At 45.2% G+C, this 23,181-nt stretch overlaps 1 protein-coding gene across 1 annotated transcript in view; it reads left to right on the top strand.

Annotated features, from left to right (window-relative positions):
- Positions 1-21,765, top strand: part of YPEL1 (yippee like 1) — a 197,224-nt gene extending 175,459 nt beyond the window's left edge. Inside the window, exon 5 of the mRNA XM_078667959.1 lies at positions 16,627-21,765. Coding sequence (XP_078524085.1) covers positions 16,627-16,716 — 90 coding nt within the window. The 3' untranslated portion in view covers positions 16,717-21,765. The remainder of the gene's footprint in view (positions 1-16,626) is intronic.
- Positions 21,766-23,181: the final 1,416 nt, after the last annotated feature.

Here is a 23,181-nt window from a genome sequence, read left to right as displayed (position 1 = left end):
GCCTTGTTTAGACGGTCCATGTGGATGACCAGCACAAGGACTGTATTTATTGCCTTTATCCCAAACAAGAGGCAAAACATTGTAAGATCTGTCGCACCTTCCCTTCTAAGACCTTAAGGGATAGGGAGGCCAGAGTCCTTTTGTGGCTAAAATCCTCTTCCACGGATGAGGACGACGGAGCCTCTACCTCTAGCAAGAGGGCGAAGTCTCAGGAGGATAAGAAAAGTGAGGGGAGAAAACATGCGAAAACCTCCCACTCTTCTTCAAGCTCTTCAGAGATCTCCGCATTCTGTCTCTGGAGCCTCAGCCACCAACGATTCCTCTAAGAAAACCGTGTCTAAGAGCTCTACTGTCTCCTCACCCGTCACTACTATTTCTACTTCAACCTCCTCTTCTACGGCTATGATTTCCACTACATCTGTCACTTCGCCTATTGTGTCTACAAAGATTTGTTTTGTGACTAAAAGAACTCTCATAGACGCCACCGTCGATGACTGTCTCGTCGACGAAGAAAGCTGTTCCGTCGACGACCAGCCAGTCGACGATTGTCCCGTCGACGTCGAGCCCATCGATGACGGTCCCGTCGACGGCAATTCCATCGACGATGTTTCCTTCGTCGACGATAAACCAGTCGACGAGGGCATCTTTTCAGCAGCCAGCTGCACCTTTGTCACCGGTGCCGTCAAAACTGATGAATTCAGCTTTAGTGAAGCCGATCGCTGGAAATCAGGTTTTTTGTACGCCAGTTTCAACAAAGAACTTTCAACTCGTCTCTTACAAGAAGCAACAAGGTTATTACATGTCGCCACTTATGCCCTCTCATCTTCTGGAATCCTACTCGGATGACGAAGAAGATGATTTTGAGGATGATGATAATGAAGGAGATTTTGGTGTGGCACGTCACCCATCTGATCTCATCATCAAGTGTCCAGATGATGATGAAGACAACACTTTTATACTGAGCATTACTATCAGGAGGACATTTTAGTGCCTCATTCTTTGGAACATCAGAGGCGGCCTAAGGTCTCAGAAGTCACTCGTTTACCACCTACCCTGATTCAGGATTTACAGGATATGCTGGCAGATTACAAGCAACGCTTTCCGCCACAAATGCCTCTATTCCTCAATCTCAAATTCCACCGCTTTCTCCAGTTGTGGAACCTACGCAACCTGAGTTGCCTCCACAAACCCCGGACACGTCCACAGAAGAGGAAGTAGAGGAAGGAGAGTTGCCTAACGCATCTTCATCAGACCCGTGGGATGATTGTTATTCCCATGCCATCCCCTCCGACTCCTCAGCCTTCAGATTCTCCACCTGAGGATGTACGTGGATTCCACAATCTGATGCAGAGAGCAGCAAACCGATTTAAACTCCCGGTGGCTGTGGAGCAAACGGAATGTTTTCTTCATGATTTTAAAGAAGAAACCAGGAAGATATCTCGAGCCATTCCTATCGTTGAGTATATTTGGAAAGAGGGCCTCAAGGTAATGAAAAACCCCGCTTCTGTGCCTGCTGTGTTGCCAAGAATTGAGAAGAAATACCGTGCCCCACTCACTAGTCCAGCGTGCCTTATTGGTCATCCACGTACGGATTCGGTAATCTCTCAGGCTGCAAAACAAAGGTCGAAGAATCTGGCTACCCCTATTTCTACACCACCTGATAAAGAGGGGCGACGTTTAGACCTTTATTGGTAAAAAGTTTTCCACCATGGCTGCGGCCTCCATCAGAGCGGCAAATTCTTTAACGATTATAGGGCGTTATGATCGCCAAATGTGGTCAGAAATGGCTGTTTTCATGGAGCTCCTTCCAGAAGATAAGAGGCAGGAAGCACAAAAAATATTAATGGAAGGAGAGCGCGCAGCTGCGGAGTCCATCGACTGCGCATTAGATATTGCAAACACAAATTTCAGACAGTTTGCAGGAGCGGCTGTCTTGAGACGTCAAGGGTGGTTAAGGCCACTACCTTTCGTCCAGAGGTCCAATTGAAAGTGCTGGACATGGCATACGACGGAGAGTGCCTCTTTGGGAAACATGTCGACGAAGCTCTCCAAGCAATTAAAACAGATACGGATACTGCAAAATCGCTGCGGTCATTGCAGTACAAAAGAGGATCGTTCAGAGGAGCGGGAGGACGCGGTTATTCGTCCAGGGGAAATTATTACCAGCAAGGCAGGCAATATCAACAGCAATACCGCCAGAACTATCAGTCTTCTTATCGCCAGTCTGGATCGGCTGGTTTCTCTCGCCAAGGAGGAAGAAGGCGCACGAACAATCGGGGGCGAGACAATCACAAGAAACAGTGAGATCAATTGGGCGCCACCTTCAATCCCCTATTTTCCTGTGGGCGCGAAGATATCTTCCTTCCAACAACAATGGCATCAGATAACAGATCAGTGGGTGCTGGACCTAGTCCAACATGGTCACACCCTGGAGTTCATTACCAAACCTCCAACAACTCCGCCCAGGGGTCCCCCTCCCCTCGTCTTCACTTATTGATCAAGGAGGTTCAAGCAATGCTTCTCAAGAACGCTGTAGAGAGGTTCCAATCCATCAGAGAAGGACCGGTTTCTATTCCCGTTTTTTCCTCATAAAAAAGAAATCCGGGGAATGGCGACCGATTCTAGACCTGCGCAATCTGAACAGATATCTCAAGAAGCAGGGAATCCGAAAGATTACATGGCTTCCTTGGACATGGAAGATGCATACTTCCACATCCCAATCCACCCAAAACATCGAAAATACCTCAGTTTCACTGTGGCTGGCGCCCATTATCAGTTCAAGGTCCTCCCATTTGGCCTCAAGTTGGCCCCAAGGATTTTCACGAAGGGCCTGGCTCCTGTAGCAGCAGCTCTTCGATCAGCAAAGGTGCAGGTCTTCCCGTATTTGGACGACTGGCTAGTCAAAGGTCCATCGAAGGCCAAAGTAAAATCAGACATTACAATATGCCGCAATCTCTTTGCATCGATAGGCCTTACGATCAACAAGAGCAAATCTCAATTGGTTCCGAAACAGAACCTGCTGTTCCTAGGAGCTTGTCTAGACACAGTAGAATGCAAGGCATTCTTGTCTCGAGAGACAATAAAACTATCAAGAAAAAGGTCACTTTCAGTTCGCCTATTTGCATCACTTCTGTGGATGTGCTCTTCGGCCATCAACCTCATTCCGTTAGCACGTCTAAAGATGCGGCCTTTACAGGAAGAGCTACATCTTCAATGGCAACAAGCGACAGGCTCTTTCAAGGACACCATCACAGTCACCAACAGGATGGTGCATGCCCTTCAATGGTGGACACGGCTGAGCAATCTGGAACAGGGGCTCACTTTCTTGCAAGCCCCTCCGGATTTCATTCTGACGACAGATGCATCCTGGAGGGCTGGGGAGGTCATCTCCAGGATTTACAGGTGCAAGGAAAATGGTCTCAACAGCAGAAAAAATGCCACATCAACAGTCTAGAGTTGAAAGCCATTTTTCTTTCTCTTCAAGCGTTCCTCCCCAGGATCACAGGATCCTCAGTTCTGGTCAGAACGGACAACACTACCAGCATGTTTTATATAAACAAGCAAGGGGGAACGAGATCAGCAACATTGTCCAGGGAAGCCCAAGAGTTATGGCAATGGTTAACGATTCACAACATAACTCTCAAGGCAGAACACGTCAGAGGTCTGTACAACACCTTAGCAGACAAACGAGCAGATCCTCGTCAGATTGCCACGAGTGGGAACTGAACAACAACCAATTGAGCAAGGTGTTTCAGAGATGGGGCAAGCCAATGTTGGATTTATTTGCAACCCAACAGAACAAGAAATGCCAGTACTACGCCAGCAGATACCCTCAACCGGGATCAAGGGGGAATGCCCTGTCCATGCGATGGTCAGGGAGTTATTCTTGCGCCTTTCCTCCGATCCCTTTGATTCCACGAGTGGTGCGCAAGATGAAATTGGAGAGTTGCCGCCTTCTGCTAATTGCTCCCAGGTGGCCTTGCCAGTATTGGTTTCAGAGGCTCATGCTTCTCTCACAGGAGCCACCGATCAAGCTGTTGGTAACCCCAACGTTACTATCACGCAACGAGGGCCAGATACTTCACCCAGACCCTCAATCCCTGAAATTGCATGCATGGCTCCTAACTTCCTAGAATTTCAACATCTGCAAATTCCTCAGGACTGCCGAGACATTCTAAAGAAAGCAAGAGCCCAGAGTACATTAAAAACTTATCGTCTCAAATGGAAGCGCTTCTGTGCTTGGTGCATCTCAAATAATTTATATCCTATAAAGGCGCCAGCAGAAAAAATACTGCCCTATTTATTGCATTTGGCCCGATCTGGTCTTTCTTTTTCTTCAATAAAGGTCCACTTAGCGGCTTTATCCAGATACAGGAAGATGGCTGACACTTAATCGCTCTGCTCTTCATCGCTCATTAACCACTTGGATGCTAATGACAAGGGTAACTCGTCATGGAGTGCCCATTCATTTCAATGGAAATTACATTGAAGTGCCAGAAGATGCTTAGCATCCAAGTGGTTAAGCAATTCATGAGGGGTCTTTTCCGGGCTTATTATTTTATTATTTATTTGCGGGTTTGTAACACGCTTGAATAAACTCCCAAAGGAGTATCTCCGCTCTCCAGAGACAACAGTGATATAAAGTGAGGGCAGGGGTCTTAAGCAGGGATTCATGCAGGGTAAAGTCAAGGCTAGCCAATTACGACTGGAACAAGAACGTTTTCAGTTTTTTCCTAAAAACAGAATGATCCACACATTGTCTCAGCGGAAGAGGAAGTTTATTCCATAATGTTGGACCTACCACAGACATAGCTTTACCTCCTTGTCTGGCCTTTTTAATCGTAGGCACCTTCAGAAGGAACTGATTACTTGACCTTAGGGTACGTGTGGGAACATATGGAACAAATTTCTCTGCCAAATAAGAGGGTCCTAAATCATGTAGTCCCTTATGCACTATACAGCATATCTTAAAATTCACCCTTTGGCGGACCGATAGCCAATGGAGTTTTGTTAGCAGAGGTTTTGAAGGAGATCTAGGGGGAGCATTGAGGACCAACCTGGCCGCGGTGTTCTGTATCACCTGAAGTCGGTCTAGTACTTCTTCGTTAGCAGATGCCAGGAGCCCCTTACAGTAGTCGAGCCGACTGAGCACTAGAGCCTGGACCAAGGTCTTTCTAGTAGAGTCAGGGAGGAGTGGGAATACCTTACGGAGGAGTCCTATCACATGAAAACATGACCCCACTGTGTGGTTTCCATGTTGTTTAAATGTCAACTCCTGTTCAAGGCGAATCCCCAGGTTCTTGATAACTTGCTTTGGTTCAGGAACTGGGCCCAGATCTGGTGGCCACCAGTCAGGGGACCAAAGTATCTTGGCCTCACCGAAAAGCATCACCTCAGTCTTACCAACGTTACACTGAAGAAAGTTGGAAGACATCCACTGGGTTACTGCTTTCATCCCCTCGAAGAAAGATCGCTTAACCTCCGGAGTTAGAGATTTAAATGGGAAAAGCAGCTGGGTATCGTCAGCATAAGACACTGGACAAAAACCAAAGGCTCTCATAATATTTGCCAGGGGAGCCACATAGATGTTAAAAAGAGTCGGGCTCAAGCATGAGCCCTGTGGCACCCCCTTGGTGATCTTAACCTCATCCGACCGAAACTCACCCATGGTGACACATTGAGTACGGTCGGCGAGAAAGCTCTTTAGCCAAGCCAGTGCCATGTCCTCTAGTCCACTCTCAGCCAGTCTTTTGATCAGGATTTTGTGTGATATGGTATCGAACGCTGCCGATAAGTCCAATAATACCAGGACAGCTGAAATACCTTTGTCCTGGTATATGCGTAGATCATCTGTGATCGACAGCAGGGCCGACTCTGTACTGTATCTCGGCCTAAAACCGGACTGAGGGATCCAGGCTTCCAGATTGCTCCAGTAAAGCCTTCACCACCGGAATGGGAGCTCAATACAGTCCTCTCACAGCTGATGAAGCACCCGTTCGAACCCATCCATAAAGCTGACCTATAATTCTTGACATGGAAGGTTGCTTTGTTGTTAGCCCTAACTTCCGCCAGAAGAGTGGGAGAAATTCAGGCATTCACTATAAAAGAACCCTTTTTGCATTTTTCCCAAGACTGTCACTTTGCAGACGAATCCAACATTCATACCAAAAGTGCCTTCTCAATTTCATCTAAATGAACCAGTCAAGCTGAAGGTTTTCTTTCCAAATCCTTAAACCCCAGCGGAGAGAACATTACATTCTTTAGACATCAAAAGATGCTTAAAGTTCTACCTCCAGAGAACCAAGACTTTAAGAAAATCAGATCAATTGTTTGTGGATTATGGCCAGACTACATTGGGTAAAGCGGTCACTAAAGCTACGATTTCCAGATGGATAGCCTCTGCCATCCAGTTCTGTCACATCAAGGCTAACCGACCATTGACAAGGTCTGTTCGATCTCATTCCACAAGAGCTGTGGCAGCGTCTGCAGCTTTGTTTGCAGGAGTGACGCTTGAGAACATTTGCCGTGCTGCGACATGGAAGAATGTCCACACGTTTACAAGACACTACTGCCTACAATCAGCAAATCAGAATGATGCGGCAGTGGGCCAAGCTGTGGTTACGCCACCTGTTTCCATAGGAATACATTCAGGTACTACCGTTGGCTTTTTTCTTAAAAAGTACATAAAGTTCAAGTTGTTGTTTATAATATGCAGACGTATGTTGTCATATAGTAAGTTTAACACCTTCAGCGCGGTGCGAATTTTCGCGCTGTGCTGAAGGTTCTAATGAGCCTACCAGCTCATGACGGAACGGTTCCGTCATGAGCACAGGCCAACCGACGCTCATGACGGAACCGTTCCGTCATGAGCATCGAAGGGGTTATATGGTACTAAAGGTTCGAGGCATGTGGGCTGTTGAATTCATATCTATAGCATAGATCGCCGCCTAGTGTTGGGTCCGGATGATTGCACATTGTTGTCCTGGAAGAGTCTTCGAAGTATCACGAGATAGGTGGCTCCTCCCCTGGACTACAGTGCGCATGGGCATCGACTCCATCCCCAGATAGTTTTTTTCCGCCATTGGGTTCGGATGTATATTCGTTATCTCCAGTTCGGAATCGATATAGACTTTCCTTAAGGCCCGAAGGCCTTTTCCTATGCCGTCGGTATTGTTTTGCGCTCGGTGCACAGCTCTGCTCCGGCTCAGTTCCAGAGTCTGACATCCCGAGGAGTCGCGTGGCTCTTCGGTGCTCGAGGCCCAGTCGACGCAACAAGACTTTCAACGACACATCATGGAACGGAGCCCGTTCAAGAAATGTCCCGTGTGTGGATCGAAGTATCCCCACATCGACGTCCACCCGGTGTGCAACAAGTGCCTGTCGCCGGACCACGAAGAAGCCAACTGTATGGCTTGTTCCCGGTTTCGATCGAAGAAGACACTTCGGCGCGTGGCGCGCCTGGAGGCCCAGCAGTCGGCCCCGGCGGACATCTTCGAGAGAGAAGAAGCAGACGAACAAGAAGTTCATATGCAGATTTCACCTCCAGCGGAGGAGATCGACTACGACGCGGACGTCGAAGTGCTCGATGCAGAAGAAGTAGTCGACTAAGTAGGAGACGACAATGAGGCCTATGGGGCCATGGAAGATAGCTCAGGCGAAGAGCTATGCCCCGTTCGAACAATCACTAAGGCTCAGGTCACGGGATCGCCACACGGCCTTACCCAAGACCTTACACCCAGATCCACGGCCTCGCCTACGGGCCCGGCTATGGACACTTCTGCAGAGCCGTCGTTGGTCAAAACGAATCCGAAAGTGGAACCTTCGGTGTCGACGAAAACGAAAGTGATGGAGACGCCGTCGAAACAGAAGACGTCTGTCCCTCTGGCCGCCTCCTCGTCTTCCGATATGTCGGGGCAGCCGAAGAAGGCTGTCGACCCGGTGAAGTCGAACAAAGGCGTCGAGCCAAAGTCGGTCAAGGGCGTCGATCCAGGGCGTCGAGCCGAAGACTGGGGCCCCAAACCCGGGAGTCAAGGCCGCCGACCCGACGTCGTCGGCGCCGAAGGCCGTCGACGCGGAAGGAGGACACGGCGCACCTAAGAGGGCTGATCCTGTACCTCGGCCGGAGAAGACCAAGACATCGATGCTCGAGTCTTCACACGCTGGTGGACCGAGGACGTCTGTCGGGTCGACGAAACCGTCCGCTTCCTTTACGAAGCAGGCGTTGGACTCCCTGCAACGCATCGAGAACAAGGCTTCCGCGGTCGATCCGAATGATGCTTCCACCCCGAAGCAGGCTGCCAAAACGCCAAAGTCTTCGACGCCACTCCTGTTTACGTTGCCGCCGAAGGCCTTCGCACCAAGGTCTGTCGCCAAAGCGCCCGTGCAAGGGTCTGCAGGGTCGAAGCCTTCTCAGCAGCTTGGGAGCTTGAAGCATCGACAACCCTTGATGGAGGAGCAGTTGAAACACTTTATCGACGCCGACACCAGTAAACTTACCCTCTACAAGAGAAAGATCACGGCGACACAGCCTTTGGAGCCCTACACGATTCCTTTGAAGCGCAAGAAGCCTTCTACGGATTCCCCGGTTCTGGTTGAGCCACTTGCTCCACGGACTCCAAGAGTTGCTACACCCTCACCCACTTATTCAGATGTGGAGGCTGCGGAAGGTGATGACGAGGAGTATAACTTTCCTGCCCACACTGATCCTGAGGATCACCAGGACTCTTGGGCAGATGCAGGGGACCCAGGGGATCCGCAAACTGCCCCGGACACTCAGGTGTACAATGTCAAAACCTCTCCTACTGAGGATTCTGCGGCATTTAATGCTCTAATTGAGAGGGCGGCTAAAAACCACGACGTCCAGCTGCACGCTGACCCTATTGACGTGGACTTCCTCTTTGATACCTTTTCCACGGCAGAAAAGACTGTCAAGACTCTTCCAATGCTGAAAGGGGTTCTGAAACATGCTGCAGACATTTTTAAAGAACCCACACGTGCCAGGGTGATCAACCCTAGAATTGAAAAGAAATATAACCCGGCACCTGGCGACCCTACCTACATCAAGGGCCAGTTGCCATTGGACTCTCTGGTCGTTTCTAATGCCCGGAAGAGGGCAAATTCGCAAACCACTGGTGATGCTCCTCCCCCTGACAAGGAATCTAAAGTGCTGGAGGCATCAGGGAAGAGGGTGGCGGCTCAGGCAGCCAATATCTGGCGTATCTCAAACACTCAGGCACTCTTGGCCAGATATGACAGGGCGCACTATGACACACTAGAGACCCTGTTACAACATCTACCAGATCAGTATAAGGAGGCGGCGGAGATGCTCATTCAGGAAGGGAAGCTCATCTCCAACGCTTCTATTAAATGTGCACTGGACGTGGCGGACACCGCGGCCAGGGCCATTAACACCAGTGTGATGTTGAGACGTCAGGCTAGGCTCACAATCTCCGCTTTCAAGCCAGAGATACAAACCACCATCCTCAATCAGCCGGTAAACCCTGATAGGTTATTTGGCCCTGAGGTGGATACCACCCTGGAAAAGATAAAGAAGGATACAGAGACTGCAAAGTCCATGGGAGCTCTCCAGTCCCAACAGTTTAGGGGCAGTACTTTTCGTCGCTCAGGCAATAGAGGTGTTTCCAGAGGCCAGATGTCCCAGCAAACGCAATACACTAAAGGTGGGGCGCAGTCCTCTTACACCAAGCAGAGTAGAGGTGGCTATCGGGGCAACAGTACCAAGGGCAGAGGCCGTGGAAATAACAACTCCCGTTCCTCTGCCACCAACAAACACTGACGCCCTGCCACTGACCCCAGACCATACCACACCTGTCGGGGGGAGACTCCAGCAGTTCCTGCCAGTCTGGAAATACATCACCACAGACAGGTGGGTCAGGAAACTTATCCAGTTCAGTTATTGTCTGGAGTTAACATCCACTCCACCCAACATGCCACCAAAACACCGTCCTATGTCCACAGAGCATTTGCACTTATTGCAGCAGGAGGTACTTGTCATGCTGCAAAAAGGGGCAATCGAGCTCGTGCCGGTGGAGGAAGAAGGCACAGGAGTGTATTCCCTGTACTTCTTAATCCCGAAGAAGGACGGGTCCCTCAGACCCATACTGGACCTCAGACCCCTAAACCAGTATATTCTCTCAGAACACTTTCACATGCTGACGCTGCAGCAAGTTCTTCCGTTGCTCAACCAGGGAGACTTCCTCGCAATCTTGGATCTCAAGGATGCATATTTTCACATTCCACTACATCCATCACACCGAAAATACCTCAGATTCACCATTCAGGGTCGGCATTATCAGTTCAAGGTCCTACCTTTCGGGGTGACCACGGCGCCCAGGGTGTTCACGAAATGCCTGGCGACAGTGGCTGCGCACCTCAGGAGGCAGAACGTTCACGTTTACCCTTATCTGGACGACTGGCTTGTCCAAGCAAAGTCGGCCCAGCTGTGCGCCGCCAACATGTCCCACTCCATTCACCTTCTTCACGATCTGGGATTCTCACTAAATTATCCCAAGTCGCACCTTCAGCCAGCCCGTGTGCGGCAGTATCTGGGCGCGACGATAGGTACTCTGGCAGCCACGGCTCAGCCGAATTCTGTGAGGATCGACAGCATTCAGTCGCTCATCCAGAAGTTCAGACCACAACACTCGCTTCCAGCAAGAGTGTTCATGCAGTTGATAGGCATGATGGCTTCCTGCATCTTCATAGTCCCGCACGTGAGGCTACATATGCGTCTGCTTCAAGAGTGCTTGGCACGTCAGTGGAATCAGGCTCACGGACAGTTAAAAAACCTAGTTTTGGTGACCGGTCGGGCATACAACTCTCTGCATTGGTGGAATCCACACAACCTTTGCAAGGGCCGACCGTTCCAGGAGCCTGTGCCACAAATTATCCTGACGACTGACGCATCTCTCCAGGGTTGGGGAGCTCATATACTCCACTACACGGTGCAGGGACTATGGACAACGCAGCAAAGGAAGATTCACATCAACTACCTAGAACTGATGGCAATCTTCATGGCAATGAAGGCATTCAAAGTACATCTGTGCAACAAAGTCGTGTTGATCCGGACGGACAACATGACAGCCATGTACTACATTCAAAAGCAGGGAGGTACACACTCTCCACAGTTGTCTCATCTGGCTCCGAGCATGTGGAAGTGGGCCATTCAGAGGAACATCTTCCTCATGGCGGAACACCTCCCGGGCAAGGACAATCGGATGACGGATCTGCTCAGCAGGTACAGCCACCAAATGCACGAGAGGGAGATACATCCATCAGTACTCCACCCGTACTTCCAGCAGTGGGGTCATCCATAGATAGACCTGTTTGCCACAAGGGAAAACGCAAAATGCCAAAACTTTGCCGCCAGGTTCCTTCACCCACAGTCGCAGGGCAATGCGATATGGATGAACTGGTCAGGCAGATTTGCGTACGCTTTTCCCCCAGCACCTCTCATACCGCTGGTGGCACGAAAGCTAAAGCAACACTCGATGACACTCATCCTTGTTGCTCCAACGTGGGCACGCCAACCATGGTACACCACGTTTCTAGAACTCTCCGTGGTACCGCATCAAAGGCTGCACCTCACGCCCAGACTTTTGACGCAGAGCCATGGCGACATTCAGCACCCAGACCCGCAACAGCTCAACCTGGCGATCTGGCTCCTGAAGTCTTAGAATTTGGCTACCTTAACTTGCCTCCCGACTGCATGGATATCATATGAGAGGCAAGAAAGCCCACCACCAGAGCTTGCTATGCAGCAAAATGGAAGGGGTTTGTCATTTACTGTACAGAACACAACATCAACCCGCTAGATGCATCCACTCACAACATCTGTTATTTGTTACATCTTTACAAATGCAATCTGGCATATGCTTCCATTCGGATACACTTATCCGCCATAGCAGCTTATCTCCAAAACAGGCAGCATCTCTCCGTTTTCAGAGTGCCTGCCATTAAAGCCTTCCTAGAAGGACTGAAACGGGTCATCCCTCCCAGGACCCCCCCAGCTCCTGTATGGAACCTTAATGTGGTCCTCACCAGGCTAATGGGCCCACCTTTTGAGCCTCTGCATTCATGCGAGGTTCAGTTTTTAACATGGAAAGTGGCTTTTCCAATAGCCATTACGTCTCTGCGACGTGTTAGTGAGCTCCAGGCGCTCACTGTACAAGAGCCAATCATACAAATTCACTCGAACAGGGTGGTGCTGCGCACTAACCCTAAATTTCTTCCTAAGGTAGTTCCACAGTTCCATGTCAATCAGACCATTGAACTGCCCACGTTCTTTCAAAACCCAGAGACAGTAGCCGAAAGAATGCTCCACACGCTTGACGTCAAACGAGCTTTGATGTACTACATCGATAGGACCAAGGATTTTAGGAAGACACAACAACTCTTTGTTGCCTTTTCGGCCCAGCACAAAGGCAACCCCATTTCCAAAGCAGGTATAGCCAGGTGGATCGTTAAGTGTATTCAAATTTGCTATCACAAGGCTAAGCGCACTTTAACGCCCCCCCCCCCCCCAGAGCCCACTCCACCCGCAAGTTGGGGGCCTCCATGGCTTTCTTTGGTAATATCCCTTTGGAAGACATTTGTAGAGCAGCCACATGGTCTACACCACACACGTTTACTAAACACTACTGTGTAGATGTGCACTGCAAGCAGCTGTAGGGCAGGCTGTTCTTAACCCCTTCGATGCTTGTGACGGAACCGTTCCGTCATCAGTCACGGCTGAGCTGTGCTGATGACGGAACGGTTCTGTCACGACCGCACCCAGTTCTGGAATGTCCAGCACAGGGGCGGAATCGGCGCCGCACGGAAGCGGTTAAGACACTTTTTCAAATGTCTGCAGCTGGCACAGGCGGCCGCTGTTAATGGAGGGACTGCTATATATTCTATGCTGTAGATATGAATTCAGCAGCCCACATGCCTCGAACTGAATATGCTACTTACCAGTATGCATCTGTTCTTGGCATGTAGGGCTGCTGACATTCATATCGCCCGCCCTCCTCCCCGGCGCCTGTAGCGGCTGCAGAATTCAAACTTACTCTTAGCATGGTCATCGCTCACACTGTTACACTCCATCTTCGCCACAATGGCTAAAAACAATCTGGGGATGGAGTCGATGCCCATGCGCACTGTAGTCCAGGGGAGGAGCCACCTATCTCGTGATACTTCGAAGACTCTTCCAGGACAACAATGTGCAATCATCCGGACCCAACACTAGGCGGCGATCTATGCTATAGATATGAATGTCAGCAGCCCTACATGCCAAGAACAGATGCATACTGGTAAGTAGCATATTCATTCCTTTCCTCTAGGAAATTGCATTATTTCTATGTTGGTTTTAAATAAGGTTGTTAATAGATCAATCTCTAAGCGATTGTTGGTTGTTCACTGTACATTCATGGGGTGCACTACAGTAAGTCTCCCACCATCCACAACCGACTTTGCCGAGTTTACTGCTTGCTATTCTGATTCAGGCATGTGAATCTCTGAAAGATACCCCAATACTGGATAAGAAAACAAGTTACTTACCTGTAACTTCAGTTATCCAGTATTGGTATCTTTCATAGATTCACATGCACCCACCCTCCTCCCCGGAGAGGCAGTTCTCTAAGGTTGGGATACTTGTTCCCACTTGTGCTACGAAGATCTGAGGAGAACTGGCTCTGCAGAGAGGGGTCTAGAGGGTGCTGTGAGCTGATTGGTTGGAGCAAAGACTTTGGTCTTTTTGACATAATGAGGTAGTTAGGCTACTATAATTTAGGCCTCAGGCCTATTTCTAGGGCCTACTACTACTACAAAGTGCTTTTGGCACTGCTTTTTTATTTACCATGGGACTCCCGCCTCGCCGACGGGGAATGATTCAGGCATGTGAATCTATGAAAGATACCAATACTGGATAACTGAAGTTACAGGTAAGTAACTTGTTTTCTTATAGCGGTGGTGCAATACACTACATTAAATCTGGCCTTCCCACCACCTCAGAGGATATAAGTTATTCCGGCTGATTCTGATGTTTCAGAATGGAACAAAAGTTCTAGTCCTCATTCTGCTGGTCAGTCACACAGTCTTACACATGAGGGACCTCCATTGTTGCCCACGCAAGAAGTGGTCCCAACACGACTGAGATATATGGTGTTCTGGCAGAATCATGGAGGACACGGGGGACACTGCGGCAGATTTGACGTGGGGGAGTGTGGAAAGCAACCTGGTGAAAGGAAGGCCTTTCCAGCCTGTGACTACAATTATTATGGATGCTTCCACCCTTGGGTGGGCAGCACATCTGGAAATCATAAGCCTCTGTCTCCGGAAGAGCAAATATTGCACATCAGTCTACTGGAACTACGGGTAATTTGACTGGTGATCAAAGCCTTCCTGCCATTCATTCGGAGGTTCCGTCTGTCCAGATCTTGACGGTCAACATGACCACAATATAGGGTATTAAGTAGCCGGACGTTGTAAGGTTGCATATTCTCTGCCAATAAGCTCTGCTGCTGCTTAAGCACAGCGATACAAACCCAGATCAGTTGACTGGGGGTGAGTGTTTGATTTGCTCAAATGCTCCGTCCATCAATCCCTTTTGTATCGCTTTGTTCGCCCTAAGTGTGGCAGGGTATGCTCAGACGTGAGTCCCTTGCTCACTTGGCCACTGGATTCAAGATAGCCTGGCTGATGAGGATTATGAATCCGAAACCGGTCCCAGGATGCTTGTTTCCGGTCCAGGGAAGACATGGCTTGGCAGTTCGGGCTGGACTGTTCCCATGAGGCACAGGGTCAGACTGATTTGCATATGGCCATGTCTGAACTGGGATGGCCGAGTGAGCTAAAGAATGGTGATGGATTAAACCCAGATCAGTTGACTGGGGGTGAGTGTTTGATTTGCTCAAACGCTCCGTCCATCATCCCCTTTTGTATCGCTGCTTGAGCACAGCAGCAGATCTGGCTGGTTGACACGTATCTGGCGGGATTTCTGAATGTCCAAACAGTTTCCTTAGGCGTCCTCATGCTGACAGTGAGTGATGAGTCCGCCCAGAGGTGGCGCAATAAATCTTCAATCTTTGGACAAACCTCATTGGGACCTTTTCACCACCTACAGCAGTGGCCAGTTTTATGTGCCCTCCAATATCCGTTGCAGGAGGGTGGGATTGTTTTGCTTTAATTGGAGCTTTTCATTTCCCACCCTTGATTCTATGAGTGCTGAGAAAGAACCACCACGAGCAGGCCCAATTCATCTTAATAGCCCCGGACGGGCTAAGAAGGGTGTGTATGCGGACCTGTTGCATCAGTCTTTGTGCCCCTGCTCCATCTCTCTCACAGGGTAGATCTCCTCTTACAGTCGCAGAGGCAGGTATTGCACACTAACCTCCAGAGCATCCGCCTTCATCCTTGGAGATTGTGCGGGGTAACCTGAATGCTTTTTCTCTACCTCCTGAAGTGGTGAATGATATCTTAAGTGCCTGCAGACACTCCACCGAAATTATATATTCTGGGAGCTGGAGTAGGTTAGGCTGCAGACGTAATGATAACATACGCCAGCCTGACGACTGGGAATAATTCAAGGATTGGAATCCACCAAAGATACCAATGCTAGAGAATACTTAGTTCTGTGCGATCATTTCATTTGTGTAATTTTTACAGGTAAGTAATGTTTTCCTACAAGGACTTCTAAAGTCTCCAAATATTAGATATCTGCTTATGGGTCCAGAGGTTCAACTGCTTTTGTGCACCTTATTGGTATTAAGTAAAAAAGCAATGTATGATATAAATTCCATGGCCTAATTCACACAATTGATGTTTGTGAACTTTACCATTGTAGTATGCTCTTCGGATGATTGAATGTGGATGCAGAATCTCCTGCATTTCCTTGAATACCATGCTCATGTTGAGGGGCAACAATCTTCTTTGTGGCTATCCATACAATCCTTGGCTTGCTTCAAATGCCCTAGCCGGCGTTCTTCAGGAACCCGGCCGTCAAACAGAGATCGCAAGTTGTGGTAGTAAATCTTGCTTTTGCACCCGCACCCCAAATCCTATCTTGAGGCTAGTCTGCATGGGGTTACACATAGGATTAGTAATTCAGAGTGCCACATTGGCCACATACAGTTGGATGCAATGAAAAGCATTGTGGATTATGGCTTTTTGAATTTCTAAAGTGCTGTTGATATTTGTGAAATAGGTGGTAGGGTTTATAATGATATTTGGCAGTGCATTCCCCAGAGAACCTAGACCTGGCAGTCTTTGTGCAAAGTACACAGTTTTACTTTGTTTCTGTAGCAAACCGATATATAGGCGGCAGAAGTTGAACAGAAACTAAAACGAAGTCTGGATGGAGGTCCCCACTCTTACTGTTGTAAATCTAGGGAAATATTGTTTAATATTTAATGTGGTGGGATAAGGAGTTATTAATCAAGTGATTTTAATTATGATGGCAAACTAAGATTGTAAAGAAGTAGCCTCCCTATGTGTGATCTGCTCTGCATTAGCACGAGGTGCAGTACACAAATTAATGATGATGTATTAAATTACTGTCTGCTTTTGAGGAAGAGTCGTAGTGAAATGTAATGACTAGGCACGAGCTGACATTGTTTTTCTCCTTTGCAGGAGCATGCCTTTGAAAGCAGTCAGAAATATAAGGAAGGAAAATTCATCATCGAACTGGCACATATGATCAAGGACAATGGCTGGGAGTGAATTACACATCTTTTTCTCACAATTTGAATGGTGTTTGCGGCACAACTTGTAAAGACTAGCGCAGACAATAGGAATTTTTGATTAGATGGTCCTGAAACTCCACTCAACTGAACCTCATACTCATCGCATAGATAACGTTGCCATTTTGAGGCCATGTTTACCCTTTTCTCCATATGTAGACGTTCTTTCCCCATTACCTCTTTTGTATGTGTATTATTGTGTGTACATCAGTAGGAAAGAGGAAATACATTTGGACTTCCCTTTTCTACGTGTGCAAGTTACAAAGAAAAAATTCACTACATCACAAATGCCATTTGGGGTTGACCACTTTTTTACCGTATGCCTTTAACTTTACATCTCTACTTTGTATTGCTTTGCATGCTCCCTGCCTAAGCTGCCTCCTTGTAAATCCCACGTTGTGTTCTACTTCTCAAGAATGTTTGCGAAAATAATAGCAGTTTTTGGCTGCCACGTTCCAAGTTTGGCAGTATAGTCTGTACTGCTTTTTTTTGTTTAAACCTACATTCACAGCTATATACAGCTTTCCGTTTATACATCGGAATGGAACAACTGCAAAAGGCAATACTTTGTTAAATGTTTTTGAGTTATTTGATTTTAATCTAGGTTGGCCATTTGAGGACTGTGTAGCTCCTGATAGTCTATTTAGCCACTTGACCAGGTGATATCCTGCCTTCTAAACACATGCTAGGCACCATCATTTTAATGGAATTACCCGGAGTATGAGTAGACAGAACTGTTGCCAGTTGAAGTAGTATTTGAAGTAAAGTACGCCATTCCAGGGAGTGTGAAAATAAATATAAGAATATCAGAGGGAAGCATGTTTGGCAAGTCTCTGTGTAGGCCTATTATAAGCAACTCAAATGGCTAGTTTTATTGATTAAGAAAAGCAGGCTACTCTTAGTAGTATCAAGATACTTACATTTTGCCGAAGAATAATTTCAGTGGCTTAATTAATCTTCTCTTAGCTTTGAATCCTAGTTATGTATTTCATAGTATATTTTTAAGTACTCTGTAGCATTCTCTTTTCATCAATCACATTCCACTAAACAGAAAACATGTGCGTAAGAAGAGAAAGCCGGAATCTTTCTTACAGCTGGCGACTGTAAGATCAAAAAGGAAGACTTTTATACAATATATATATATATGTATATGAGAACTTAATCGATTCAAACTGTTGAACCTGGCACTGTACAAAGGACTTGGATAAGGTCTAGTATGGCTGGTCCCATATTGCCTAAAATTGTTTAATGCACTGGACTAAAGAGGACACCAGAGAAAACAGAATATCAGCACTGTTTAATGCAGAGGTGTCTATATTCACAAAACTATCACAGCAGCATAATCTGGTAGCACCTTACTTACCATTCGAAAACATGTGATCACAGTATAGCTTTACATTTAAACGGTGTGTGGTTTGCTGGTAAAATCAACTCCCAAAGAAGTTTTTGTTTACAAAAAAAACCCCATAAAAATATGTTAACTAAAAGAAAGCTATAAAGACACATTTTAATGCCCGTTTTCTATTGGTTCATTTGGTATTGCTGCAGGTGATGGCTAGTCTTATGTTTTTTGAGCTGGTTGGGGGTGTTAGGGAGTTATGCCTATAAAGTGTACAATGTCAATTTATTAAAAAATCAGCTATTAGGAATTTTCCCCCTTCCATCTTCTGACATCCGTTTATCACTCATGCTGTCTTCTTTTTATACTGTTCATTATTTGAAATGTGTATTCCCATATTTACTATGGAATGGCAATCCTGTAAAGCCTGGTATATGTGCTCTACCCAAATATTCAAGTGTTTCCTCAGTCGTTTGCCACTTCACCAGCAATTTCACCTTGCTCCTTTCAGCCTATGCATTTCGTTAAAAGGGGAGAATCTCAGGCTGGTGGGAGCTGTGCAGGGAATAGAGAAGTAAACAGGGGCACATAGAAGTTGTTAAGCACGTGATATGGAATTGGTTAATAGGTACCAAGGTTCCATGCGTTATTTTCCAGTGCAACTGTTAACCAAGCTCTTCTTCTTTGTCCAGTACTTCTTCTCAGCCCCGCTTTACTTCTGGTTTCAGGGAATACTATGCCAACTTTTTAGTCCAAAGTGGCCATTTATAATTGAATGATTCACCAGAGCCACGTTAGACAGTTTTGTAAGAGTTCCAAGTAGCTGCTCAAAGACGGAATAGGAAGCTGCTGGTAGCTGCAGCAGTGTTTAATTTCTCTGAGGACATACTTTGGATCCTACTGCACTATAATGAAATATCTTTCAGATCTTTGTCACTGTCTGAATGGATTACTAACGGCCCTCCTCTGCAGCTCAGCAGTATAATGCAGTAAGCCAGCAGAGGGGCCTTATAAATTCCAGTGATGGGATATAGGGTGTATATTACCGTCCTGGGAAATAGAGGTCCAACGATGATTGAGGAGAGAAGTCGAAGGTTAACAAAAGATGTTTCCAACATTTTTATGTATGACTGCAACATACGTAATTGATTTGATGATCAAACATATATGGGACAGACCTTGTGACAGTAACGATTTTCCTTTTTATATAAAATCTAAAATTGACTAATCTTTGACACTAGGTGAAGCGATCTTGCACTTTATTGTTGAAAGATATACCGGTTCCCCGATTTAGCAATGAGAAACTGGTGTCCTTGTAAGCTGGTCTCTGAATTGAGTCTTTTTTGTCAGTGCATTATTTATTTGCGTTTTCTCATTTCTTGAACGGTTTTAAATTTCGAGATCCAAGCCGTTTTCACCAGAACCTTGAATGTGTTATTTAATGTAATGTTTGTGTTAAATGGATACCACAAACTAGCGGTACTTAAGGGAAGAGTGAACATGGGGAGTAATAGTAAAGCAAACGTTCTCCTCTAGTTTAGATTGTGCCCTTTAACTTTTCTTTTTCTGTATACACTTTGGTTTTATTATGAAACATTTTACAATCTCGTCCCCATTCCGCCTCCCTAACTACCCCCTACTTCCACCCCGATGGCAGAGAAGACTTAAGCGACCTGTAGTGATTACACAGACTATTGTGATCTTGAGGTGTGCAGCATATTTCATTACCTTAGAGCAGCACACATTCAGAAGGTGTGTAAATTGTATATTGTTAAAACCTTATGCTCCGTTTTGCAGAAGCTAAAATAAAATGGCAATAACACTAGACCAGAAAACAATTCAGACATTTAACATGGTCTAAATAGAAATCAAGCTCAAATCAACCACTTTAAACAATTTATCTTGAGCTTGTATGCTTCATGAAGGACTAATTGTCCAAAAATATACAAAGATTAGTGTCTAGATATTTATCATGCTATAAATCTAAATGTACGTAGGCCATTGGTTCTTTCAATATTGTGTCCGATCTACTCTGATTTTGACATGCAAACAAGCAGCTGGTCATCTGAAGACCATCGCTTGCAAAATTTTAAATGGAAGTTTGCTCAACATAATTTGAAACAAAATTCAGTGCAATTATCCTGTGTCTTTATAAAAATGAAGGCCTTCTGAAGGAGCAGTATTTTTCTTGGTGCAAGGTGGATTGTAATGGGATTCATGCTGACTGTATTTTTTAAATAATATAATGAAAATAACGGAGGAAACATTTAACAAGCAATTGTTTGAAGTGGAATTCCACTGCAATTTATTTTCCCCTTTATATAATGCATTTTATTTGTATAAGTAGTTTTGAAAAAGAAAAAAAGAATATGCCCTGTAAATGTAAAGGATTATTTTGCTAATCCTTAAATGGGATCTGAGCTGGGAGGCATAAAAAAGAAAACTATATTCCCAGGATATTGGGTCTACTGAAAGGCAGGTGACATCACTGTGACCACCAAAAAGAGTGAAATCTTTTGACGTGAACTTTGCCTCAGAGTTGACTTACACATCCTGATTGGCAGCGTACAATCTATTAATACACATGTATGTATACTACATGCTTATAAAAGTCTTTTTGACAGAGCAAAATTATAATTTATTCTGGGCTTCCGCTTTGACCTTTAACTAGGTTTTGAAGCCAGTGTAAAACCTTATTATCCAAATATGAACTCCTATTTAGTGCAGTTCTTGAGTAAGAACAATACTATATGTTAGTAAGAGGATGGTTTCCCCCAGACTGTCCATCATAATTTCCTGTGTTTATTTATGTCCCATGGATTGTGATTTGTTTAACAGTTGAGCTGTTAACGTGCTGTTGAAATAGTACTGGGCTGGTACCATTTTTCTGGGGGGAAATTGCTGCATTTCAAAGCATAATTGGGGGAAATTCTTGCCACTCCATGTCAAACAGAACATGGTATCTAAATTATTGATCTTTAGCCTTTCATTTATGTCTGTATGTATATTGAGGCAGTGCTTACCCCTCTTAAAAGAGCAAGAAAGCTCATGTTTTTTGGTGAAAGCAAAGACTTCTATAGGTGGCTGCTGCAGCGTGTGAAGAGGTCGGGCTGGTCACCGAACCTTTTTGTGATTAGCAGTTCACCAAATAATTACTTGAAGAAAAAGATATAACATTTCCCTCTAACTCATTTCTGTACATAGTATTAATATTATATTTATGGTTGTTTTATATGTACCTTCTTTCTGGGTGAGTTTACTTTAACATTGAACTTGAGCACTTTTGACGTATCTTACACATCTTTTTTCCTTTTCTTCATTTCATGCTGATGTTTTTCAACAGTATGTTACTCCTTTATACGCTTAAACAGGAAAGCTTTTGTGTGCATATTGGAGCAGTGTGCTTTCCCAACATTTTGGTTTGTATTTTCCAAACACTTTCATTCAAATGTATGAAATAACTGTGAGCCAGCTTCTCTTGAAGTGTTTGTTGGACACAACGTAAAGTACTACACACATTTGACTGTATACATGCAAAAGTTATTTTATTTTTGGACTCACTATTCATTACTGTCCTTAAAACATACAAGCTTCACTTTTTAATATGGCTTTTGTACTAATTATTTCATTTGAAATTGCCTTGACCTGAAAGTGGTTGAAACACACTAAAAATAAAACAAATCTGACCTTGAACGAAAATGTAAGCATTACTCAGTGAAGTATTTTTTACATTTTTATGTTTACAAATGATTTTTAAAAAAGTTAACATTTTGCAAGATTTTATGACATATCATTGTTACTTTTTTCAGATTTTACCTAGTTTCCAGCATATGCCCAGTGGTGCTGTCCCTCTTGCAGTATTGTGTCTATCTCTAAAGTAAACTTAGTAGACCATAATTGATAAATGGTTTGTGTTAAAGAAACAACCTAGAGATGGATGCTATCTTTGAGGAATTGAATTTGTTTTATTACTGTTGGACAGGTCGAGTTTCACTTTTTTTTAATGTACAGATATTTTTTTTCCTTCTTAGCTATTTTTGATGTTGATAAAGTCAGGATTAATATGTACCAACTGTATTAGTATCTTCTACATTTATTTGAGAAGGATATTCAACAGTTGACAAAAAATGTGGCCTTTATTCTCAAATTAACAGGAGACTTGTCATCTGTTTGGGTCTGAATAAAAGGCCATTTGTTGTTTACCGAAGTGGGCATCTGTAATACTCTAATGGATATTGCCTCATGCAGTTCAGATTGTGGATATCCTAATGCAAAACACTATTTCCAAAGCATTAACACCACCTGGAAAGTAGAAGGGGGCTGGTCCCCCGTCAGATATATTATACCAATACGATTCAACAGGCATCTAGAAACTGGGCACTGCCTCAGTAAAGTGCTATATGAAACCTTAACATAACCTCTCAGCAAATTTCACATGTAGTTCCATGGTTTTAAGACTACATCCCCAAAGAGTCACAGTATCTGCTCCCTCAGTGTATGCCAAACAATGCGAGAAATTTAAAAACTTTATTACTGTGATGTTTTTTTCTTGTTTTTATTTTTTAATGTTTAGTTGTGGGACATTGTACTTCTACTAATAGTGTGATCCATCCCACTGTATAATATCAATAGTCAAAATAAATGTGAATTAAGATGCCATTTTTATAAGACTGTTACAACCTCACTTAAAGGTATAAAGCATGATCCATTAGAAATGGTAAATGATTTGTGCCTGTTTTTTTATTTTATTTTATTTTTTAAACTTGTTGATGCTTTCTTTTTCCAGGCTACATGGCTTTGCTGTCTGTCCTAGCAATATTGTACATCATTTGTATGATGTTTCATTATATTGTATCTACTTGAGGTATCACAATAAAGGTTTTTGATGGTAAAGTAAATGCGGTTTTAATTGTTTTTTTCCTTTCCTCATTTTGTGTTTATTTTCAGGTTAAGTTAAAAGCTGGTAAACCCTACTGTGTGTCAGAATGCTGTACAAGATTGGGGGCTGAGTGGTCCGAAATCCGGGGTGAAATACAGGGGAGGATCTATAGTTCAACTCAAAATAACTTGCTTAGTTATTACCTTGGATGCATTGTATCAAAATGT

This window comes from Lissotriton helveticus, chromosome 11 (genome assembly GCF_964261635.1).
Source record: "Lissotriton helveticus chromosome 11, aLisHel1.1, whole genome shotgun sequence".
Taxonomy (NCBI): Eukaryota; Metazoa; Chordata; class Amphibia; order Caudata; family Salamandridae; genus Lissotriton; species Lissotriton helveticus.
The sequence above is the reverse complement of the archived record's forward strand: the minus strand, read 5'-3'. Positions and strand labels throughout refer to the sequence as shown.